This window comes from Haliotis rufescens, unplaced genomic scaffold (genome assembly GCF_023055435.1).
Source record: "Haliotis rufescens isolate VD_foot unplaced genomic scaffold, xgHalRufe1.0.p SCAF_19, whole genome shotgun sequence".
Classification (NCBI taxonomy): Eukaryota; Metazoa; Mollusca; class Gastropoda; order Lepetellida; family Haliotidae; genus Haliotis; species Haliotis rufescens.
Genome location: NW_025963879.1, coordinates 22,873,189 through 22,894,617, shown reverse-complemented (window position 1 = coordinate 22,894,617; position 21,429 = coordinate 22,873,189). Strand labels below are relative to the sequence as shown.

The 21,429-nt window shown below is 43.3% G+C and overlaps 1 protein-coding gene across 1 annotated transcript in view; it reads left to right on the top strand.

Moving 5' to 3' along the window:
* The window catches only part of LOC124135319 (exocyst complex component 2-like), a 50,287-nt gene that overhangs the window by 3,227 nt on the left and 25,631 nt on the right, over positions 1 to 21,429 (top strand). The window contains exons 2-13 of the mRNA XM_048399008.1: positions 359 to 511; positions 2,095 to 2,265; positions 2,462 to 2,597; positions 3,030 to 3,073; positions 3,875 to 3,944; positions 5,957 to 6,081; positions 10,271 to 10,342; positions 13,934 to 14,079; positions 14,908 to 14,989; positions 16,372 to 16,474; positions 17,251 to 17,363; positions 20,635 to 20,712. Coding sequence (XP_048254965.1) covers positions 397 to 511; positions 2,095 to 2,265; positions 2,462 to 2,597; positions 3,030 to 3,073; positions 3,875 to 3,944; positions 5,957 to 6,081; positions 10,271 to 10,342; positions 13,934 to 14,079; positions 14,908 to 14,989; positions 16,372 to 16,474; positions 17,251 to 17,363; positions 20,635 to 20,712 — 1,255 coding nt within the window. The 5' untranslated portion in view covers positions 359 to 396. The remainder of the gene's footprint in view (positions 1 to 358; positions 512 to 2,094; positions 2,266 to 2,461; positions 2,598 to 3,029; positions 3,074 to 3,874; positions 3,945 to 5,956; positions 6,082 to 10,270; positions 10,343 to 13,933; positions 14,080 to 14,907; positions 14,990 to 16,371; positions 16,475 to 17,250; positions 17,364 to 20,634; positions 20,713 to 21,429) is intronic.

The window sequence follows — 21,429 nt, the reverse complement described above, 5'->3', positions numbered from 1 at the left end:
ATGTTACATTATGTTTATGATATTATATTTCATAATGATATGACATAATTATTATTTTAGCAGAGGTCATGTCAGGACCTTGGGACAGGGGTAGTCTGTTCTCTAAGGCGCCGCAATTCGCTTTGCAGACTTGTGTCCCTTGGGCACGCCGGAAACCTATTATTGAGGGTTCGAATCATGGTTCACCTTGATAATGTTTCTAGGTTTGTCAGCTTTCCTCCCATATTCTTCTGACAGGCCGTGATAAAACTGGAGTACTGTTTTAAATTTAAATCCAACTCACTCACACATGTCAGGACCTACATTTTCATAAGAGTTTTTAAAACTGTTTGTTGCTATGCTTTCATTCTTCTTCAAGTGATGAGACAGCAAGGGAGATAATCATTGTCATCAAGCATGCCGGGAGACTCTGCTCCGCTTGTTACGGGGGTTTCCCCAAAGGAGGGTCCCCCAGGAACTCGGATAACCATCAGGGGAGAGAACCTAGGAATTGATCCTAAAGATTTCATTGGTAAGTTTTCTTAAATTTTCCATTATCTGTAAAACATAAGAACAAAATAACTGAATATTGAATGAGGCAGTGTTTGGGTAGACTAGTGGTGGAAGCATTGGCTCACCACGCTTCTGACCTGACTTCAATTTCCAGCAAATTGTTTTGTTTCTTGCCTCGATATTGCTGGAATATTGCTGAAAACTTTAATAAGGGACCACATATCATGATTGTGTGTGTGTGTCTTCATACTCCAGTTATGTTTTTTATGGATCAGTGTTTACATCTTTGACTGCTGGTTTGTCTGCATGAAGTCAGATTTCACTTTATAGATTGCTGTTGATTGCTGTTGCAGCAAACACAATCACACTACATTTGAGACATACAAAGTCACTAGGGATCTCTGGGCCGAGATGGTCCTCATTATCCCATAGAGGTGTGCTGTTTGACTGGTATATCTCGATTTGAAATACTAATGAATGCGTATCACAGTATGCTTGGAAAATACTGGTATATTGCTTTTTTCAAAATCACAGTTTTCATCTTGTTAGTCAAGTTTACATAAGTGACAATTAAAATGAAAAATTATATGATTCAGAAATTAGCAACTAATTCATGTGATCAAAAAGTGAAACTTTTCGCATCCAGCTTCCTGTATATAATGTGTCTTTTAAGCATGCATTGTAACCATAGCAACATTTAACAAAATGGCTGATGAGCGCTCGCAATATATTTTGGTACATATAGCAGTACATGAGTCATTAAGTCAGGCCAACACCCATGACTAAAATTCACACAATCACACTGAATTTAAGACATATCCTTCAGAAGGAGAAGGTCCCCAATATACCATGCTTGCTGTAACATCTAATATGAGTGGTGGTTAAAATGTCTGGCTGATTGTATGATGTTTTCTGGATGCATGGATCATAGCTCATGATGTGACCTCTCCAGACTAGCCTCTTTTCCCCAGTAGAACATATGGGGCAGTCGGGTAGCCAAGTGGTTAAAGCATTCGCTCGTCACGCTGAAGACCCGGGTTTGATTCCTGACATGGGTACAATGTGTGAAGCCCATTTCTGGTGTTCCCCGCCATGATATTGATGGAATATTGCTAAAACCATACTCACTCACTCACTCACTCACTCACTCACTCACTCACTCACTCACTCACTCACTCACTCACTCACTCACTCACTCACTCACTCACTCACTCACTCACTCACTCACTCACTCACTCACTCACTCACTCACTCACTCACTCACTCACTCACTCACTCACTCACTCACTCACTCACTCACTCACTCACTCACTCACTCACTCACTCACTCACTCACTCACTCACTCACTCACTCACTCACTCACTCACTCACTCACTCACTCACTCACTCACTCACTCACTCACTCACTCACTCACTCACTCACTCACTCACTCACTCACTCACTCACTCACTCACTCACTCACTCACTCACTCACTCACTCACTCACTCACTCACTCACTCACTCACTCACTCACTCACTCACTCACTCACTCACTGAACAAGCTGTTGATATTGTTCCAAATGCGACTTATTATTACGTGAGCTATGCCTGTTTTCCTAGCTCTGAGGATTTGTGGGATGGATTGCATTCTGTCTGCTGAGTGGAAGACCTCCAGCAAGATCATTGCTCGCACTGGTCCGGGAAAAGGCAAGGGAGATGTGATTGTCGTCACTCGCAGTGGTGGAATTGGTAGCTGTACTGTGGGATTTCGAGGATATTTTTTGCAGACAGGTGAATAACACAGCATTTTTGTTTATTAAAGTGATTCTGTTTGAAAAAAATATGAAATATTGGTTCCCAACCAAAAGAAAAAAATATGATGGAGAGTTCTCAAGGCTCAGAAATGGAATTTCCCAGTTAAATTCCTGGTATCGATGACCATATGAACAGGGGTTTCTGGCTACCATAATATTTTGTTTGTTTGAAGGCCCTCTTCAAGAAACGGCACTTTGGACTGATGAATCTCAGACAGTTCCCTCCAATCTCCGTCATGGTCGTGCATCGTCTCCTCTCACAGACCGAGAGGAAGATGATCCCCTTGGCATCTCAGATGAGGGGGAAAGGTAAGTAACAATTTTTTAAATTTATTTTTTTAAGCATCAGCAAAACAACTGGAGGCTGGAATGAATCGGTCATAATGTGGACAGTGGTCATGATTCATGGATGAATTAACATACAACCACAACTGCTCTTGACACTGTAGGTACAGTGAATATTATTGTGCATCCCTAGGGACGCAGTAAATACTTTTTTTTCTGTATCCATTCTCAACATTTGTGCATACTGGAATCACATTTGTGCATCACGTAAAACCCTTCTGTTATGAGAAAAGTTCATGCCTTTTGTTTCCTTTACATATTTTTGACCCAACCCTCCCCCTATTCTGAAATGTCCCAATTTGTTCACTGGAATGAACGTATGAAGGGCCATACCTTTTCATCAGCTGGAACAAACTCTGAGACTTCCCCACCCACTCACACTTGCATCCATTTCAGAAACAAGATTAATGAGGAAGAACTGTTGGAGATGTTTCCTGAGGGTGAGTAGCCTATTTTAACCGTGTTCAGAATTGTTTGTCAAGATCTTGCAGGTCATGCCTAGTGCCCATCTTAGCATTAAATTCAGTCTCAGATCTTAGGACTCCTGCACTCAGCGTCAAGTCTTCTGCATTTTTTGGTATGAGTGAGTGAAGCATTCAGACCAGCAGATCTCATTTCTGATTTAAAAAATGAACATAATCAGACAGTTCCAAATGCAAAAAGTAAAGATTCACTATTACCGTATATTGTTGTGGATACTGTGTACATCATGTTGTTTCTGAGTGCGATGGCATCTGCACCCAAAAGGTTGTACTAGCAAGTGTATGTTTGATTTCTGTGACAGTTTCTTTTTGCTAAAATCAAAATCTCCGAATCAAGGTGGTAAAGAAATGAAACTGAATTGTTTTAGAAAGCATCCTTCATTTTGATTAGGTGGTCTGGGTCCACTCAGGGTTCACCAGGGGAAACAATTTGTTTGAATGAGCTTGTAGTGTAGTCAAACTTGGAATATGGCTTGGCTGTATGTGTGTACACTGACAATGGTCATTATCAACCACAGGTTAACTAGCCTAGGCACTATTTCTTGCATCCAAGGCTATATTACTGTAATGTTAGCAATATTGCATACATGTTTTATAGTTTCTTTGCCTTTAATCTTTGTCAGGTCTTTTTAGACAGAATTGCTTTCTACTTGCGTATAATCCACATTACCCACACCTGGTTAATATGATGTATGATGCATTTGCATATCCATATAAGTTTTTTTTGACGATTCTATAGAGTTCTTCTTTTCAATTCAGCATCAGGGAATATTTCATTAGAAAACTTTACGCCGGAGTGGTACTTGCTGGAAAACCACCAAAATGCAAGGTATTGTTACAGCTATGTAGTATCTTTACTTCAATTAAAAATATAACATTCTTTGTGATAACTATGATTAATATTTACATGTAGACAAGATACATGGTTTAAAAAATAATTTGTTTCCAATGATTAATTTCATTTGATGGAATGTATATTTGGGATCATTACGATTTCAATATTATGCTTTCTCTTGTCTTATGTTCTATATATGTTTTAGTGGCACAAAAATGAATTTTCATAAATTACAAAATAAAATTTTATGAAACTTTGAATGGAGGTGAAACACTTTATAAGTTCAAAATATTTCTGACCATTGCATAAGTTGAAACAAATCTCATGCCCACTACACTGGCAGTTTAAACCCTGTAGAAATGTTCATATGAAAATTGTTTGCCACATCACAAAATTACATAAATTCTCTATTTTTTAGGGGTGTTTGGGTAGCCTAGGTAGCTCGTCACGCCGAAGACCCGGGTTCGATTCCCAACATGGGTACAATGTGTGAAGCCCATTTCCGGTGTCCCCCGCCGTGATATTGCTGGAATATTGCTTAAAGTGGCATAAAACCATACTCGCTCAATCTGTATTTTTTATGCCATCTGGAAATATAAATGATCATTGAATGTGTTTCATGGTATGTATGAAACTGATAAGCTGCAATTAAAAATGATGTTGTTTAGATGTCTTCATCCTGGAATATGTCAGTATTAGGGCTGGGACCATACTCCAACTGTGCGATCTGATACGTATCATGATTTATCATTTAACTTAAGCATTTATCCATGACATAAGCTTATGACATAAAAACATGTATGTCATACCCCAATGACATAAGTATGCAAATTAGATATGCAAATTAGATAACCGGAAGAGCGAGCGGTTTGATTTGAAACTATATATTATAAGTGAAGTTACACCAGAGATATAATCAGATTACACAGAATCGTTGTTGTTACCGTTATTAAAGTTTCAATTATTCTGCAAAAGTCTGTTCAAGTATTTTGTTAAAAATAATCCGAGGAACTTTTTTTCTCAGCGAATTGTTTATTTTGGTTTACATGGCTATGGAAAACATGTATCACTACGCACGATCTATACGTAAGATTTCGACAAGTTGCTGATGTTAATGTTTAATGCAATTATTCCTTAATTTGGAAGCAAAAATGTGAAAATGATAAATAGAATTCATCACTCATGTTTTTTAATATGGGAAATATCAACCTTGTCCCGTTAATCGGTATTTGCCTCGCCAAAGGCGATACTAGCATGTGCCCCATATTTTTGTTGCGCAAGCCATCTTTTTCATAGACAGGATGGCCAAATACCTGGCACACTGATGATTTACAGTTAGCAGTGTGAAGTATGGCACAACAAATGAAAATATGTATGTTTTCACTATTAGTGTTTAGTGGAACAGTTATTAAAGCAAACATATAAGGTCAGAATTGATATGTTTTACTTAGTGTGCAACTGTGATCGATACTTGTATCGAGAAGTGAAAAATTGCGATCCACTGATGCATTGGTGTATTGTCCCACCACTAGTCTGTATACTAAATGTGTATGTACTAGGGCTGGGACGGGTAACTCAGGTACCCGGGTCGGATGGGTACTGAGTAGGACCCGGGTACCCACAGGACCACCCGAACCCGTGATTAGTCACGTGATCTATTGTTTAATGACAGAAAATATCTAGAACTCTATGGTTACACTACAAGTCACAAATGTTTGCATTTCTTTCTGACTATGCACCCATTTTTCTGACTTTTCATATCTTTTAATAAAGATATAACTTGAGTCAACTTCAGTGTATGCATAACCAGAATGTTTAATACATGTATCTAAATATGTTTTGCCAGTGCTCTGTTAAAAAATACCCAATCGGACATTTTGTACCTATCTCTTGAGACCTACAGTGGGTATCGGGTAATAGGGGTGTGGGTACCCGGGTAGTAAATTCGGACTCGTCCCAGCCCTAGTATGTACACTAAAGAGTATGTGTGTATCTTTCCTTGTTAGTTTTGAAGACCTGAAGGCAGGGCTAGCTCATATGCAGCGTAAAGCTAGCCAGCGATCTGAGGGGCCAATTGCAATTGTCCGATCCAACCTTACAGCCATCTTAGATTGCCTTGAAAGTTTGTCATGTAAGTTGGTAAGAATATAACTGAACCTTTTGTGAGGTCCTATGCTTTCATATAAGCAGAGTTTACCATGGCATCTCAGGTAGCATGCTTTACTTGATTTAATTTCCAAGAATGTCACTACTGTCATATAACTGCCTTAAATCTAATACAGCTTTAGTCTACAATTTGGATACATTTGATGATTCAAACAGCCATCATTTTTGCTGTTTCACAGGACTCTCAATGTTAATCATTTGCCTCCAGTCAATTTGAATGCATGAAGGACGTAATACCTGGTGTCCCTGTACAACTCAGTATCACAATGCCCTCTGGGAGGCCTTTTGTTGAATAGGCCCCATGCTTGCTGTGGTAGGCGATTAGGATGGGAGTTAGGTGGCTGACCAGCTGAATATTGATATCACCTGGAGCAGTGGCCACCTGGTGAGACCATCTGTCAGGTGTGGCCAGTCGACTGTGTTGTCTTTGTTACACCTGTATAATGTACAATGCAAATGCAATCAGCCATTGATCTACCTGCCTCACACCTGGTTATGAAATGCAGTTCCAAATAAAGCTGGTAATGAGATGGGGAAATTATGTAGTTCATACATGTTTTGTTTTGGTTATTCTGTGTCCAGGTAAAATCCCTCACTGTCAACTTCCCACACTGTCAAATCCCAACATGACCTTTCCCTGCGAAAAGTGAGAAATACCCCACAACTCCCATGGTTTACTGTTTTTCACAGAGTTGTCTGTTTCTTGTTGATGTGGGCAAATATTGATCTTGACTGCGTGGGGTTATGTCCGTGAGGGGAAGTGTTGATGTAATGGAAAAACCAATGATGGGGAAATGTCAATGTGGGTACATGTTAGTGTAAGGTGATGTCTGAGTGGGGAAATGTGGGTACATGTTAGTGTGAGGTGATGTCTGAGTGGGGAAATATGGGTACATGTTAGTGAAAGGTGATGTCTGAATGGGTAAATGTGGGTACATGTTAGTGTAAGGTGATGTCTGAATGGGGAAATGTGGGTACATGTTAGTGTAAGGTGATGTCTGAATGGGGAAATGTGGGTCCATGTTAGTGTAAGGTGATGTCTGAATGGGGAAATGTGGGTCCATGTTAGTGTAAGGTGATGTCTGAATGGGGAAATGTCAATGTGGGTACATGTTAGTGTGAGGTGATGTCTGAGTGGGGAAATGTGGGTCCATGTTAGTGTAAGGTGATGTCTGAATGGGGAAATGTGGGTACATGTTAGTGTGAGGTGATGTCTGAGTGGGGAAATATGGGTACATGTTAGTGAAAGGTGATGTCTGAATGGGTAAATGTGGGTACATGTTAGTGTAAGGTGATGTCTGAATGGGGAAATGTGGGTACATGTTAGTGTAAGGTGATGTCTGAATGGGGAAATGTGGGTCCATGTTAGTGTAAGGTGATGTCTGAATGGGGAAATGTCAATGTGGGTACATGTTAGTGTGAGGTGATGTCTGAGTGGGGAAATGTGGGTCCATGTTAGTGTGAGGTGATGTCTGAATGGGGAAATGTGGGTCCATGTTAGTGTAAGGTGATGTCTGAATGGGGAAATGTGGGTCCATGTTAGTGTAAGGTGATGTCTGAATGGGGAAATGTCAATGTGGGTACATGTTAGTGTAAGGTGATGTCTGTGTGGGGAAATGTGGGTACATGTTAGTGTGAGGTGATGTCTGAGTGGGGAAATATGGGTACATGTTAGTGTGAGGTGATGTCTGAGTGGGGAAATGTGGGTACATGTTAGTGTAAGGTGATGTCTGAATGGGGAAATGTGGGTCCATGTTAGTGTAAGGTGATGTCTGAATGGGGAAATGTCAATGTGGGTACATGTTAGTGTAAGGTGATGTCTGTGTGGGGAAATGTGGGTACATGTTAGTGTAAGGTGATGTCTGAATGGGGAAATGTGGGTCCATGTTAGTGTAAGGTGATGTCTGAATGGGGAAATGTCAATGTGGGTACATGTTAGTGTAAGGTGATGTCTGTGTGGGGAAATGTGGGTACATGTTAGTGTAAGGTGATGTCTGAATGGGGAAATGTCAATGTGGGTCCATGTTAGTGTAAGGTGATGTCTGAATGGGGAAATGTCAATGTGGGTACATGTTAGTGTAAGGTGATGTCTGTGTGGGGAAATGTGGGTACATGTTAGTGTGAGGTGATGTCTGAGTGGGGAAATGTGGGTACATGTTAGTGTGAGGTGATGTCTGTCTGGGGAAATGTGGGTACATGTTTGTGTAAGGTGATGTCTGAATGGGGAAATGTCAATGTGGGTACATGTTAGTCTAAGGTGATGTCTGTGTGGGGAAATGTGGGTACATGTTAGTGTGAGGTGATGTCTGTGTGGGGAAATGTGGGTCCATGTTAGTGTAAGGCGATGTCTGAATGGGGAAATGTGGGTCCATGTTAGTGTAAGGTGATGTCTGAATGGGGAAATGTCAATGTGGGTACATGTTAGTGTAAGGTGATGTCTGAATGGGGAAATGTGGGTCCATGTTAGTGTAAGGTGATGTCTGAATGGGGAAATGTCAATTTGGGTACATGTTAGTGTAAGGTGAAGTCTGAATGGGGAAATGTCAATGTGGGTCCATGTTAGTGTAAGGTGATGTCTGACTGGGGAAATATGGGCACATGTTAGTGTGAGGTGATGTCTGAGTGGGGAAATGTGGGTACATGTTAGTGTGAGGTGATATCTGAGTGGGGAAATGTGGGTACATGTTAGTGTGAGGTGATGTCTGAGTGGGGAAATGTGGGTACATGTTAGTGTGAGGTGATGTCTGAGTGGGGAAATGTGGGTACATGTTAGTGTGAGGTGATGTCTGAGTGGGGAAATGTGGGTACATGTTAGTGTGAGGTGATGTCTGAGTGGGGAAATGTGGGTACATGTTAGTGTGAGGTGATGTCTGAGTGGGGAAATGTGGGTACATGTTAGTGTGAGGTGATGTCTGAGTGGGGAAATGTGGGTACATGTTAGTGTGAGGTGATGTCTGAGTGGGGAAATGTGGGTACATGTTAGTGTGAGGTGATGTCTGAGTGGGGAAATGTGGGTCCATGTTAGTGTGAGGTGATGTCTGAGTGGGGAAATGTGGGTACATGTTAGTGTGAGGTGATGTCTGAGTGGGGAAATGTGGGTACATGTTAGTGTGAGGTGATGTCTGAGTGGGGAAATGTGGGTACATGTTAGTGTGAGGTGATGTCTGAGTGGGGAAATGTGGGTACATGTTAGTGTGAGGTGATGTCTGAATGGGGAAATGTCAATGTGGGTACATGTTAGTGTGAGGTGATGTTTGAGTGGGGAAATGTGGGTACATGTTAGTGTGAGGTGATGTTTGAGTGGGGAAATATGGGTACATGTTAGTGTGAGGTGATGTCTGAGTGGGGAAATGTGGGTCCATGTTAGTGTGAGGTGATGTCTGAGTGGGGAAATGTGGGTACATGTTAGTGTGAGGTGATGTCTGAGTGGGGAAATGTGGGTACATGTTAGTGTGAGGTGATGTCTGAGTGGGGAAATGTGGGTACATGTTAGTGTGAGGTGATGTCTGAGTGGGGAAATGTGGGTACATGTTAGTGTGAGGTGATGTCTGAATGGGGAAATGTCAATGTGGGTACATGTTAGTGTGAGGTGATGTTTGAGTGGGGAAATGTGGGTACATGTTAGTGTGAGGTGATGTTTGAGTGGGGAAATGTGGGTACATGTTAGTGTGAGGTGATGTCTGAGTGGGGAAATGTGGGTCCATGTTAGTGTGAGGTGATGTCTGAGTGGGGAAATGTGGGTCCATGTTAGTGTGAGGTGATGTCTGAGTGGGGAAATGTGGGTACATGTTAGTGTGAGGTGATGTCTGAGTGGGGAAATGTGGGTACATGTTAGTGTGAGGTGATGTCTGAGTGGGGAAATGTGGGTACATGTTAGTGTGAGGTGATGTCTGAGTGGGGAAATGTGGGTACATGTTAGTGTGAGGTGATGTCTGAGTGGGGAAATGTGGGTACATGTTAGTGTGAGGTGATGTCTGAGTGGTATATTGCAGACTGGGCAAATGCCTCTGCTGCACTCAGTAATTTTTTATGATGCACTTATGAGTGATTTAATTATGTATTAATTGGTTAATGTTTGTTGAGAAAAATGCTGAAAAATTAGAAGACTGTAAGAACCTAAGTATGAGACTGATTTGGGCCACATTATGTTTCAGCTATGTATGAGAAATTCTCCGCAGATGATATTCGTGGCGACTGCATGAACTCCTATGCTGTGCTGCTGATGCGTGAGTACTTCATTCAGATAAGTCTTGTGTGGATTCCAGGCTAGACTAGTCCCCAGCAACCTAGGCTTGTCTCCCTGCAGGGATTCCAGGTCAATAGGTCCCCAGCAACCTATGCGTGTCTCCTTGTGGGGATTCCAGCCTAAATAGGTCCCCAGCATCCTAGACTTTTCTCCCTGTAGGGATTTCAGAATAAATAGGTCCCCAACAACCTAGGCTTGTCTCCCTGTGGGGATTCCAGCCTAAATAGGTCCCAAGCATCCTAGACTTTTCTCCCTGTAGGGATTTCAGAATAAATAGGTCCCCAGCAACCTAGGCTTGTCTCCCTGTGGGGATTCCAGGCTAAATAGGTCCCCAGCAACCTAGGCTTGTCTCCCTGTAGGGATTCAAGGCTAAATAGGTCCTGAGCAACCAAGGCTTGTCTCCCTGTGTGGATTCCAGGCTAAAAAGGTCCCCAGCAACCTAGCCTTGTCTCCCTGTGGGGATTCCAGGCTAAATAGGTCCCCAGCAACCTAGGCTTGTCTCCCTGTGTGGATTCCAGCCTAAATAGGCCCCCAGCAACCTAGGCTTGTCTCCCTGTGTGGATTCAACGCTAAATAGGTCCTGAGCAACCTAGGCTTGTCTCCCTGTGTGGATTCCAGGCTAAAAAGGACCCCAGCAACCTAGCCTTGTCTCCCTCTGGGGATTCCAGGCTAAATAGGTCCCCAGCAACCTAGGCTCGTCACCCTGTGTTGATTCCAGGCTAAATAGGTCCCAGGCAACCTCGGCTTGTCTCCCTGTGGGGATTCCAGGCTAAATAGGTCCCCAGCAACCAAGGCTTGTCTCCCTGTGTGGATTCCAGGCTAAATAGGTCCCCAGCAACCTAGGCTTGTCTCCCTGTGTTGATTCCAGGCTAAATAGGTCCCCAGCAACCTTGGCTTGTCTCCCTGTGTGGATTCAGGCTAGACTTGGTCCCCAGCAACCTAGGCTTGTCTCTCTGTGTGGATTCCAGGCTAAATAGGTCCCCAGCAACCTCGGCTTGTCTCCCTGTGAGGATTCCAGCCTAAATAGGTCCCTAGCAACCTCGGCTTGTCTGCCTGTGAGGATTCCAAGGTAAATAGGTCCCCAGCAACCTTGGCTTGTCTGCCTGTGTGGATTCCAGACTAAATAGGTCCCTAGCAACCTAGGCTTGTCTCCCTGTGAGGATTCCTGACTAAATAGGTCCCCAGCAACCTCGGCTTGTCTCCCTGTGAGGATTCCTGACTAAATAGGTCCCCAGCAACCTCGGCTTGTCTCCCTGTGTTGATTCCAGGCTAAATAGGTCCCCAGCAACCTAGGCTTGTCTCCCTGTGTGGATTCCAGGCTAAAAAGGACCCCAGCAACCTAGCCTTGTCTCCCTCTGGGGATTCCAGGCTAAATAGGTCCCCAGCAACCTCGGCTTGTCTCCCTGTGAGGATTCCTGACTAAATAGGTCCCCAGCAACCTCGGCTTGTCTCCCTGTGTTGATTCCAGGCTAAATAGGTCCCCAGCAACCAAGGCTTGTCTCCCTGTGTGGATTCCAGGCTAAATAGGTCCCCAGCAACCTAGGCTTGTCTCCCTGTGTTGATTCCAGGCTAAATAGGTCCCCAGCAACCTAGGCTTGTCTCCCTGTGTGGATTCAGGCTAGACTTGGTCCCCAGCAACCTAGGCTTGTCTCTCTGTGTGGATTCCAGGCTAAATAGGTCCCAGCAACCTAGGCTTGTCTCCCTGTGAGGATTCCTGACTAAATAGGTCCCCAGCAACCTCGGCTTGTCTCCCTGTGAGGATTCCAGCCTAAATAGGTCCCCAGCAACCTCGGCTTGTCTGCCTGTGAGGATTCCAAGGTAAATAGGTCCCCAGCAACCTTGGCTTGTCTCCCTGTGTGGATTCCAGACTAAATAGGTCCCTAGCAACCTCGGCTTGTCTGCCTGTGAGGATTCCAAGGTAAATAGGTCCCCAGCAACCTTGGCTTGTCTCCCTGTGAGGATTCCAGACTAAATAGGTCCCCAGCAACCTCGGCTTGTCTCCCTGTGTGGATTCCCGGGTAAATAGGTCCCCAATCTTGTTTATTAACTGGCTGCTGTCATCTTGCTGGAATGTTGCAGTGTGTGACGTACAAATCACTGGATTGTCTGGTCCATACTTGATTATCAACAGAAGTGTTTTTTTTCAATTATCCTCAGGACTTATGTAATGGTTTAAATATTGTGACAGTTTTCAAATTTCCTTCTCCAAAACAAACACTTGTTACTTGGTGTAGATTTACTCGTCTTAAGAAATATAGAAATAAATTTATGCCTGCTTGTCATCATATTTTGATGGTATTATTTGGGCAATTAGTTAATTCCGCCTCAAGCTATCCATTCATTGTTCACAAAGAAAGGCTCAGTTTCAATACATCAAAGTGCCTGCCATAGCGTGCAACATTTAAATAATCAAGTCTGACTAGAGAAACCAATGATTGATATTACATGCAATCAGCCAAGTCCTCTGAACCACTTGATCCTCTTCTGACAAGCATAGATTTCTGGGGACCTATTCAAACTGAGATTACCCACAGGTTTGAAAATTCTAGACAGATCAAAGACGTTCTGTAACAGTTGACCTCTGTTTGGATTCTGTAATGTTGCAGACATCAACCTAAAACAATACTCAACCCGTGAAGACTCGAGGTAGAATAGGTCTTCATAAGGAGACTATGCTTGTTGTAAGAGGTGACTAACAGGTTCGTGTGGTCAGGCTCGCTGACTTGGTTGATGCATGTCATCGTATCGCAGTTTCGTGGATCGATGCTCATGATGTCAATCACTGGATTGTATTGTCCAGACTCGATTACTTTTCAGACCGCCGTCATATAGCTGGAATATTGCTTAGTGCAGCGTTAAAGGGCAAGTTCACACGGAAATGAACCAATTTTTCTTGTACTTTTTCCACATTAAAAGTGTTAACATAGAAGTGTCATAGACAAAAATATAAAAACATCATATTTAATTAACATATTTTTGCATTAAAACGATTTATATTTTTCACATTTACCAAGTGTTCTATTTCCATAACAAAAACACCATGGCTTATGCCCCTTGCAATATGACATCATTGGTGCCAATTGATAAACATTATGACGTCATCATGCTTTGTTAGAGCCGTGGTGTAGGTACAGTTTTGTGATTCTAGCGTCTCAGATGCCAGCCAGAATTGCGTTATGCTGAGTCACTACTGCGCCGGAGTGTGTCGTAGACCATGTTGTTTTACCGCAAACTGGTCCTTGATATCTTTTGCGTTGAGAAAATACAGGGACCCAGTTGAATTGGCACCAATTACGTCATAATCTAAGGGGGATAACTCAGGCCTATTTCGCTCGTAAAACGAAGGCCTCATAACGGCATATCATTTTAACACTATTGTGAGCTTCCTACTTTCACTGTGAAAAAAAATTAGTGTATATTTTCAAACACAGATACTAATTAATTCTAAAATTGCGTTTTGTTTAGAAAAAGAAAGAAAGTGATTTTTGCGTGTACACTTCCCCTTTAAACAACAAATTAACAGACAACTAAAACAATACTCACTACTATGACTGTTGATGTTTGACACCAGAGGCCAAGTCGTGTGCGGACGGGCTGTTCCAGGAGGTGCTGGGGAGGAAGGACAAGGCCGACTCCACCAGGAGCGCCCTCAGCGTCCTGCAGAAGTTCAAGTTCCTCTTCTACCTGCCTCTCAACATGGAGAGAAACATACAGAGGGTGGGTGTTCACGATGTAACATACACTAGTGCACCTACCAGAAACCATGATTTATGAAAACAAAACATGCTCTTCTTTTTTCTTTATATGTCAAAAAACGTTTTGTATTGTCTTGATCATTTTATGGATGGTTACCATGAAAACACAGGCATGATTTCTCCCAGGGCGACACAGGCAGTGATAAGATGACTAGTGGGATTTCTCCTAGGGCAACGCAGGCAGTGATAAGATGACTAGTGGGATTTCTCCCAGGGCGACACAGGCAGTGATAAGATGACTAGTGGGATTTCTCCCAGGGTGACACAGGGAGTGATAAGATGACTAGTAGGATTTCTCCCAGGGCGACACAGGCAGTGATAAGATGACTAGTAGGATTTCTCCCAGGGCGATGCAGGCAGTGATAAGATGACTAGTAGGATTTCTCCCAGGGCAACACAGGCAGTGATAAGATGACTAGTAGGATTTCTCCCAGGCTTACACAGGCAGTGACAAGATGACTAGTAGGATTTCTCCCAAGGCGACACAGGCAGTGATAAGATGACTAGTAGGATTTCTCCCAGGGCGACACAGGCAGTGATAAGATGACTAGTAGGATTTCTCCAAGGCTTACACAGGCAGTGACAAGATGACTAGTAGGATTTCTCCCAGGGCGACACAGGCAGTGATAAGATGACTAGTAGGATTTCTCCCAGGGCGACGCAGGCAGTGATAAGATGACTAGTGGGATTTCTCCCAGGGCGACACAGGCAGTGATAAGATGACTAGTAGGATTTCTCCAAGGGCGACACAGGCAGTGATAAGATCAACAGTTAATGTTTTTGGTTTCAGGGCGACTACAACATTGTGATCAACGACTACGAGAAGGCTAAATCTCTGTTTGCAGACACTGAAGTTGGTGTGTTTAAGAAAGGTAAGGTTCCTATTCTGTATCAATTGTGTGTCACATTTGGGCTAGAATTGGTTCTGTAAATAGATGTGCTGTTATACAAAACCCTGACAGTTGTAAAACTTTCCACCTTAAGATTTTGGTAAAAGTGCAAAAAACATTTTTGGTAAGATGTTTGATTTCTGAAAAAGACATATGACCAGATTTGGAGCATTGAGAGTTCCTTGTTACTTATACAGTCAACTTGGTCATACTGAGAGCTGTTCTATGTTCTACAGTGTACACCGAGTCTGTTCTATGTTCTGCAGTGTACACCGAGTCTGTTCTATGTTCTGCAGTGTACACCGAGTCTGTTCTGCAGTGTACACCGAGTCTGTTCTATGTTCTACAGTGTACACCGAGTCTGTTCTATGTTCTGCAGTGTACACCGAGTCTGTTCTATGTTCTTCAGTGTACACCGAGTCTGTTCTATGTTCTGCAGTGTACACCTAGTCTGTGCTATGTTCTGCAGTGTACACCGAGTCTGTTCTGCAGTGTACACCGAGTCTGTTCTATGTTCTGCAGTGTACACCAAGTCTGTTCTGCAGTGTACACCTAGTCTGTTCTATGTTCTGCAGTGTACATCGAGTCTGTTCTGCAGTGTACACCGAGTCTGTTCAATGTTCTGCAGTGTACACCGAGTCTGTTCTATGTTCTGCAGTGTACACCTAGTCTGTTCTATGTTCTGCAGTGTACACCGAGTCTGTTCTATGTTCTGCAGTGTACACCGAGTCTGTTCTATGTTCTGCAGTGTACACCTAGTCTGTGCTATGTTCTGCAGTGTACACCGAGTCTGTTCTATGTTCTGCAGTGTACACCGAGTCTGTTCTGCAGTGTACACCGAGTCTGTGCTATGTTCTGCAGTGTACACCAAGTCTGTTCTGCAGTGTACACCGAGTCTGTTCTATGTTCTGCAGTGAACACTGAGTCTGTTCTATGTTCTGCAGTGTACACCGAGTCTGTTCTATGTTCTGCAGAGTACACCGAGTCTGTTCTATGTTGTGCAGTGTACACCGAGTCTGTTCTATGTTCTGCAGTGTACACCGAGTCTGTTCTATGTTCTACAGTGTATACCTAGTCTGTTCTATGTTCTGCAGTGTACACCGAGTCTGTTCTATGTTCTGCAGTGTACACTGAGTCTGTTCTATGTTCTGCAGTGTACACCGAGTCTGTTCTATGTTCTGCAGTGTACACTGAGTCTGTTCTATGTTCTGCAGTGTACACCAAGTCTGTTTTATGTTCTGCAGTGTACACCAAGTCTGTTCTATGTTCTACAGTGTACACCGAGTCTGTTCTATGTTCTACAGTGTACACTGAGTCTGTTCTATGTTCTGCAGTGTACACCGAGTCTGTTCTATGTTCTGCAGTGTACCAGCAGGTGGAGAAGAGGATCAGTGATTTCCGAATGATGCTGCACAACAAGCTGCTGGAGCCGACCATCAGCCTGGAGGAGCAGAAGAAACTCATCAGGTCAGCCCATACATCCTCCCACACCTGGAGTAGCTCATGGTTGGGATGGGTGTTGGAGATGGATGTTTGAGAGGTGGGGGAGGGGGTGGAATAGTCTGTCCTCTCACCAGATGATTGTCTCTGTGGGTATTTAGGGGAATAGTTTGTCCCCTAACCTCATGCTTGTCTCTCCGTGGGGATTCAGGTATAGTAGATCCCCTTAAGTGATGCTTGTCTCTCTGTGGGGATTCAGGTATAGTAGATCCCCTTAAGTGATGCTTGTCTCTCTGGGGATTCAGGTATAGTAGATCCCCTTATGTGATGCTTGTTGCTCTGTGGGTATTTAGGGTAATAGTCTGTTTCCTAAAATCATGCTTATCTCTCTGTGGGGATTCAGGTATAGTAGGTCCCCCTACATGATGCTTGTCTCTCTGTGGGTATGTAGGGGAATAGTCTGTCCCCTTACCTCAAGCCTGTCCCAGTGCCTTTATGTTAAGCATACTGAATCTTCATACATTTGGAAAGGTGATTGGGCATACTAAATGAGAACATATTACAACAGTTTGACAAAACTATTTACTGAATACAAATTGCCAAATTACAAGATGTACCCCAACTTTTCCAAAAAGATGTATCCATGCTTGAGCATGTGTGCCAGTGACAAGTACCCTATAGTGCAAGGACTGCCTGGTGTGTGTATTACTTGCGAGAGCTTGTTTGTGTGGACTAAGATTGTTGGAGAGAAGGGTGTTGTAATGTGGTGGATAGCTACTTATGCAGAACCTATACTACCACAGATACCTGATCAGCCTAGAGTATAATGGAGACCCGGCCTGGGAGTGTCTGATGAAGCAGCAGAAATGGTTGATCGGACTGCTGCATGAGTGTAAGGAGGACCACCTAGAGGCAGGTAGGTACCACACTACTATAAGCCTGTCCTTGTATCTAAGGACCGCCTCCGTGGTCTTGTGGTAGAGCGGAAGGTCTGGGGTCCGGGGTTCGATTCCCGGCCGGGCCATACCAAAAGACGTTATAATATGGTACTTGTTGGTACCCTGTCTGGCGCTCGGCATTAAGGGGCTAAAACAAGGACTGGTCGGCTCGGAGTCAGTATACTGTGTCTGAGTGGGGTATTCATGTTAAACTGCGGCATGGTATCTCAGTGAGCTAGCACTATAAATCGGCATCAGTCCGGAATAGTACAAGCAGCAACACACACACACGTGCATGCACGTCGCTATATAAGTGCAATAATCTTGGACGCGACGTTAAACCCAATTTCACCTCACCTCACCTTGTATCTAAATACTGGGGCCACACTGGTATAAGCCTGTCCTTGTGTCTGTATACTGGGACCCGATGGTATAAGCCTGTCCTTGTATCTGTATACTGGGGCCACACTGATATAAGCCTGTCCTTGTATCTAAATACTGGGGCCATACTGCTATAAGCCTGTCCTTGTATCTAAATACTGGGGCCATACTGCTATAAGCCTGTCCTTGTATCTGTATACTGGGGCCACACTGGTATAAGCCTGTCCTTGTATCTGAATACTGGGGCCATACTGCTATAAGCCTGTCCTTGTATCTAAATACTGGGGCCATACTGCTATAAGCCTGTCCTTGTATCTAAATACTGGGGCCACACTGGTATAAGCCTGTCCTTGTATCTGTATACTGGGGCCATACTGGTATTAGCCTGTCCTTGTATCTAAATACTGGGGCCATACTGGTATTAGCCTGTCCTTGTATCTAAATACTGGGGCCACACTGGTATAAGCCTGTCCTTGTATCTAAATACTGGGGCCACACTGGTATTAGCCTGTCCTTGTATCTAAATACTGGGGCCACACTGGTATAAGCCTGTCCTTGTATCTGTATACTGGGGCCATACTGGTATTAGCCTGTCCTTGTATCTAAATACTGGGGCCATACTGGTATTAGCCTGTCCTTGTATCTGTAAACTGGGGCCACACTGGTATTAGCCTGTCCTTATATCTGAATACTGGGGCCACACTGGTATAAGCCTGTCCTTGTATCTAAATACTGGGGCCACACTGGTATAAGCCTGTCCTTGTATCTAAATACTGGGGCCATACTGCTATAAGCCTGTCCTTGTATCTAAATACTGGGGCCATACTGCTATAAGCCTGTCCTTGTATCTAAATACTGGGGCCACACTGGTATAAGCCTGTCCTTGTATCTGTATACTGGGGCCATACTGGTATTAGCCTGTCCTTGTATCTAAATACTGGGGCCACACTGGTATTAGCCTGTCCTTGTATCTAAATACTGGGGCCACACTGGTATAAGCCTGTCCTTGTATCTGAATACTGGGGCCACACTGGTATTAGCCTGTCCTTGTATCTGTAAACTGGGGCCACACTGGTATAAGCCTGTCCTTATATCTGAATACTGGGGCCACACTGGTATAAGCCTGTCCTTGTATCTAAATACTGGGGCCACACTGGTATTAGCCTGTCCTTGTATCTAAATACTGGGGCCACACTGGTATAAGCCTGTCCTTGTATCTGTATACTGGGGCCATACTGGTATTAGCCTGTCCTTGTATCTAAATACTGGGGCCATACTGGTATTAGCCTGTCCTTGTATCTAAATACTGGGGCCACACTGGTATAAGCCTGTCCTTGTATCTGAATACTGGGGCCACACTGGTATTAGCCTGTCCTTGTATCTGTAAACTGGGGCCACACTGGTATAAGCCTGTCCTTATATCTGAATACTGGGGCCACACTGGTATAAGCCTGTCCTTGTATCTAAATACTGGGGCCACACTGGTATAAGCCTGTCCTTGTATCTGTATACTGGGGCCACACTGGTATAAGCCTGTCTTTGTATCTAAATACTGGGGCCATACTGCTATAAGCCTGTCCTTGTATCTAAATACTGGGGCCATACTGCTATAAGCCTGTCCTTGTATCTAAATACTGGGGCCACACTGGTATAAGCCTGTCCTTGTATCTGTATACTGGGGCCATACTGGTATTAGCCTGTCCTTGTATCTAAATACTGGGGCCATACTGGTATTAGCCTGTCCTTGTATCTGTAAACTGGGGCCACACTGGTATTAGCCTGTCCTTATATCTGAATACTGGGGCCACACTGGTATTAGCCTGTCCTTGTATCTGAATACTGGGGCCACACTGGTATAAGCCTGTCCTTGTATCTAAATACTGGGGCCATACTGGTATAAGCCTGTCCTTGTATCTAAATACTGGGGCCACACTGGTATAAGCCTGTCCTTGTATCTGAATACTGGGGCCACACTGGTATAAGCCTGTCCTTGTATCTGTAAACTGGGGCCACACTGGTATAAGCCTGTCCTTGTATCTAAATACTGGGGCCACACTGGTATAAGCCTGTCCTTGTATCTAAATACTGGGGCCACACTGGTATTAGCCTGTCCTTGTATCTGTAAACTGGGGCCACACTGGTATAAATGTATCTAAATACTGGGGCCACACTGGTATAAGCCTGTCCTTGTATCTAAATACTGGGGCCTGACATAAGCCTGTTATTTTTCAGCTTCAGTGACTGTTTCATTGAATTTGACTCGGGTGCTTCTGAGTTAGAATATGTCCCCAACAACTTATGCTGGACATAAGAGGCAACCGGATAGATCGGGTGGTCAGACACAGTGATTTGGATGATTGTGTGTCATCGTATCCCGACGACGTTGCTCACAACATCGTTCAATGGATTGTCTGGTCCAAGCTTGATTTTGTATTGTCGGAATATTGTGGGCATTAACCAAAAATAAACCAAAGCAAGATATTTAAATAAATTTGCTGAATTGTTTTGCTGTGATTTTCAATAAGAATCTGAAATCATTGGCAGAATAATGTTCACCTTGTCTACAGAAATTATTCTTTTTTGTTCATAGGATATCACATACTCATTACAGGAAGCACTAAAAACGTGAAATTGTGGGATTGATTTTTGATATCACATTTCAATTATTTTAACCTTGAATGTAATGAGTTTTTTTTACCTAATAGCCACCCATCCTGCAACAGATTTTTATCATCTGATTAACTGACGTATAGTGAAGGTGTTGACAGTTAGTTAGAAGTTAACCTGAACATCCAGACCAAGATGAATGCTAAACATTGGCTATGGCAAGCAAAGTGGTGTGGAGATATCTGTATTTGTATCCTTCAGACAAGGCCTCTGACTGGGACATGGACATGGCATCTGGCAGACTGCGAGTTCCTCTCGGTACATCCAACTTCAAGTCCAGTAAGTTATGAGATGCCTACTACCCAGCTATTGCTACTCAGTTAATGACGGTACGATGCAGCATATTCACTGGGTATCAGGGAAATGTTAGGCACTCGACCACTCACCCAAACATTCTGCCCAACGTTAACGATGTATGGCAAGTAGCTATTTTCCTGTTTGAAACAGGGTGAGTTAACTGTCACCATTTGTTTGAATGCTTTGTAATACAAGTCATTTTCCCAGAAGTGTTTGAATAATAAAGTGATGGACTCACAAGGAGATAAGAATCGTGTGTACTCAGATTTGTGTTTTTTTCAGTTTTGATGCCCAGTACCGGTAATTTGTTTTGGAACTGATAGCGTTAGTTAGAGGTTTCAAAGGTTAAACTTTCTGGACATCAAATTCTCAATAAAACCTATAAATCTGAAATATTTATCATCACTGTAAATTTAAGAAGTTATCAGTCATATTCTGAAGCACACTCTTTCAATGGAAACTGTAACGTTGTGAGACGGACATAACATCACTCTGGAATGCTATGACATCACCATGGAATGTGATGACATCACCATGGAATGCTATGACATCACCATGGAATGTGATGACATCACCATGGAATGCTATGACATCACCATGGAATGCTATGACATCACCATGGAATGTGATGACATCACCATGGAATGCTATGACATCACCATGGAATGCTATGACATCATGATACAGTGGATGAGAATA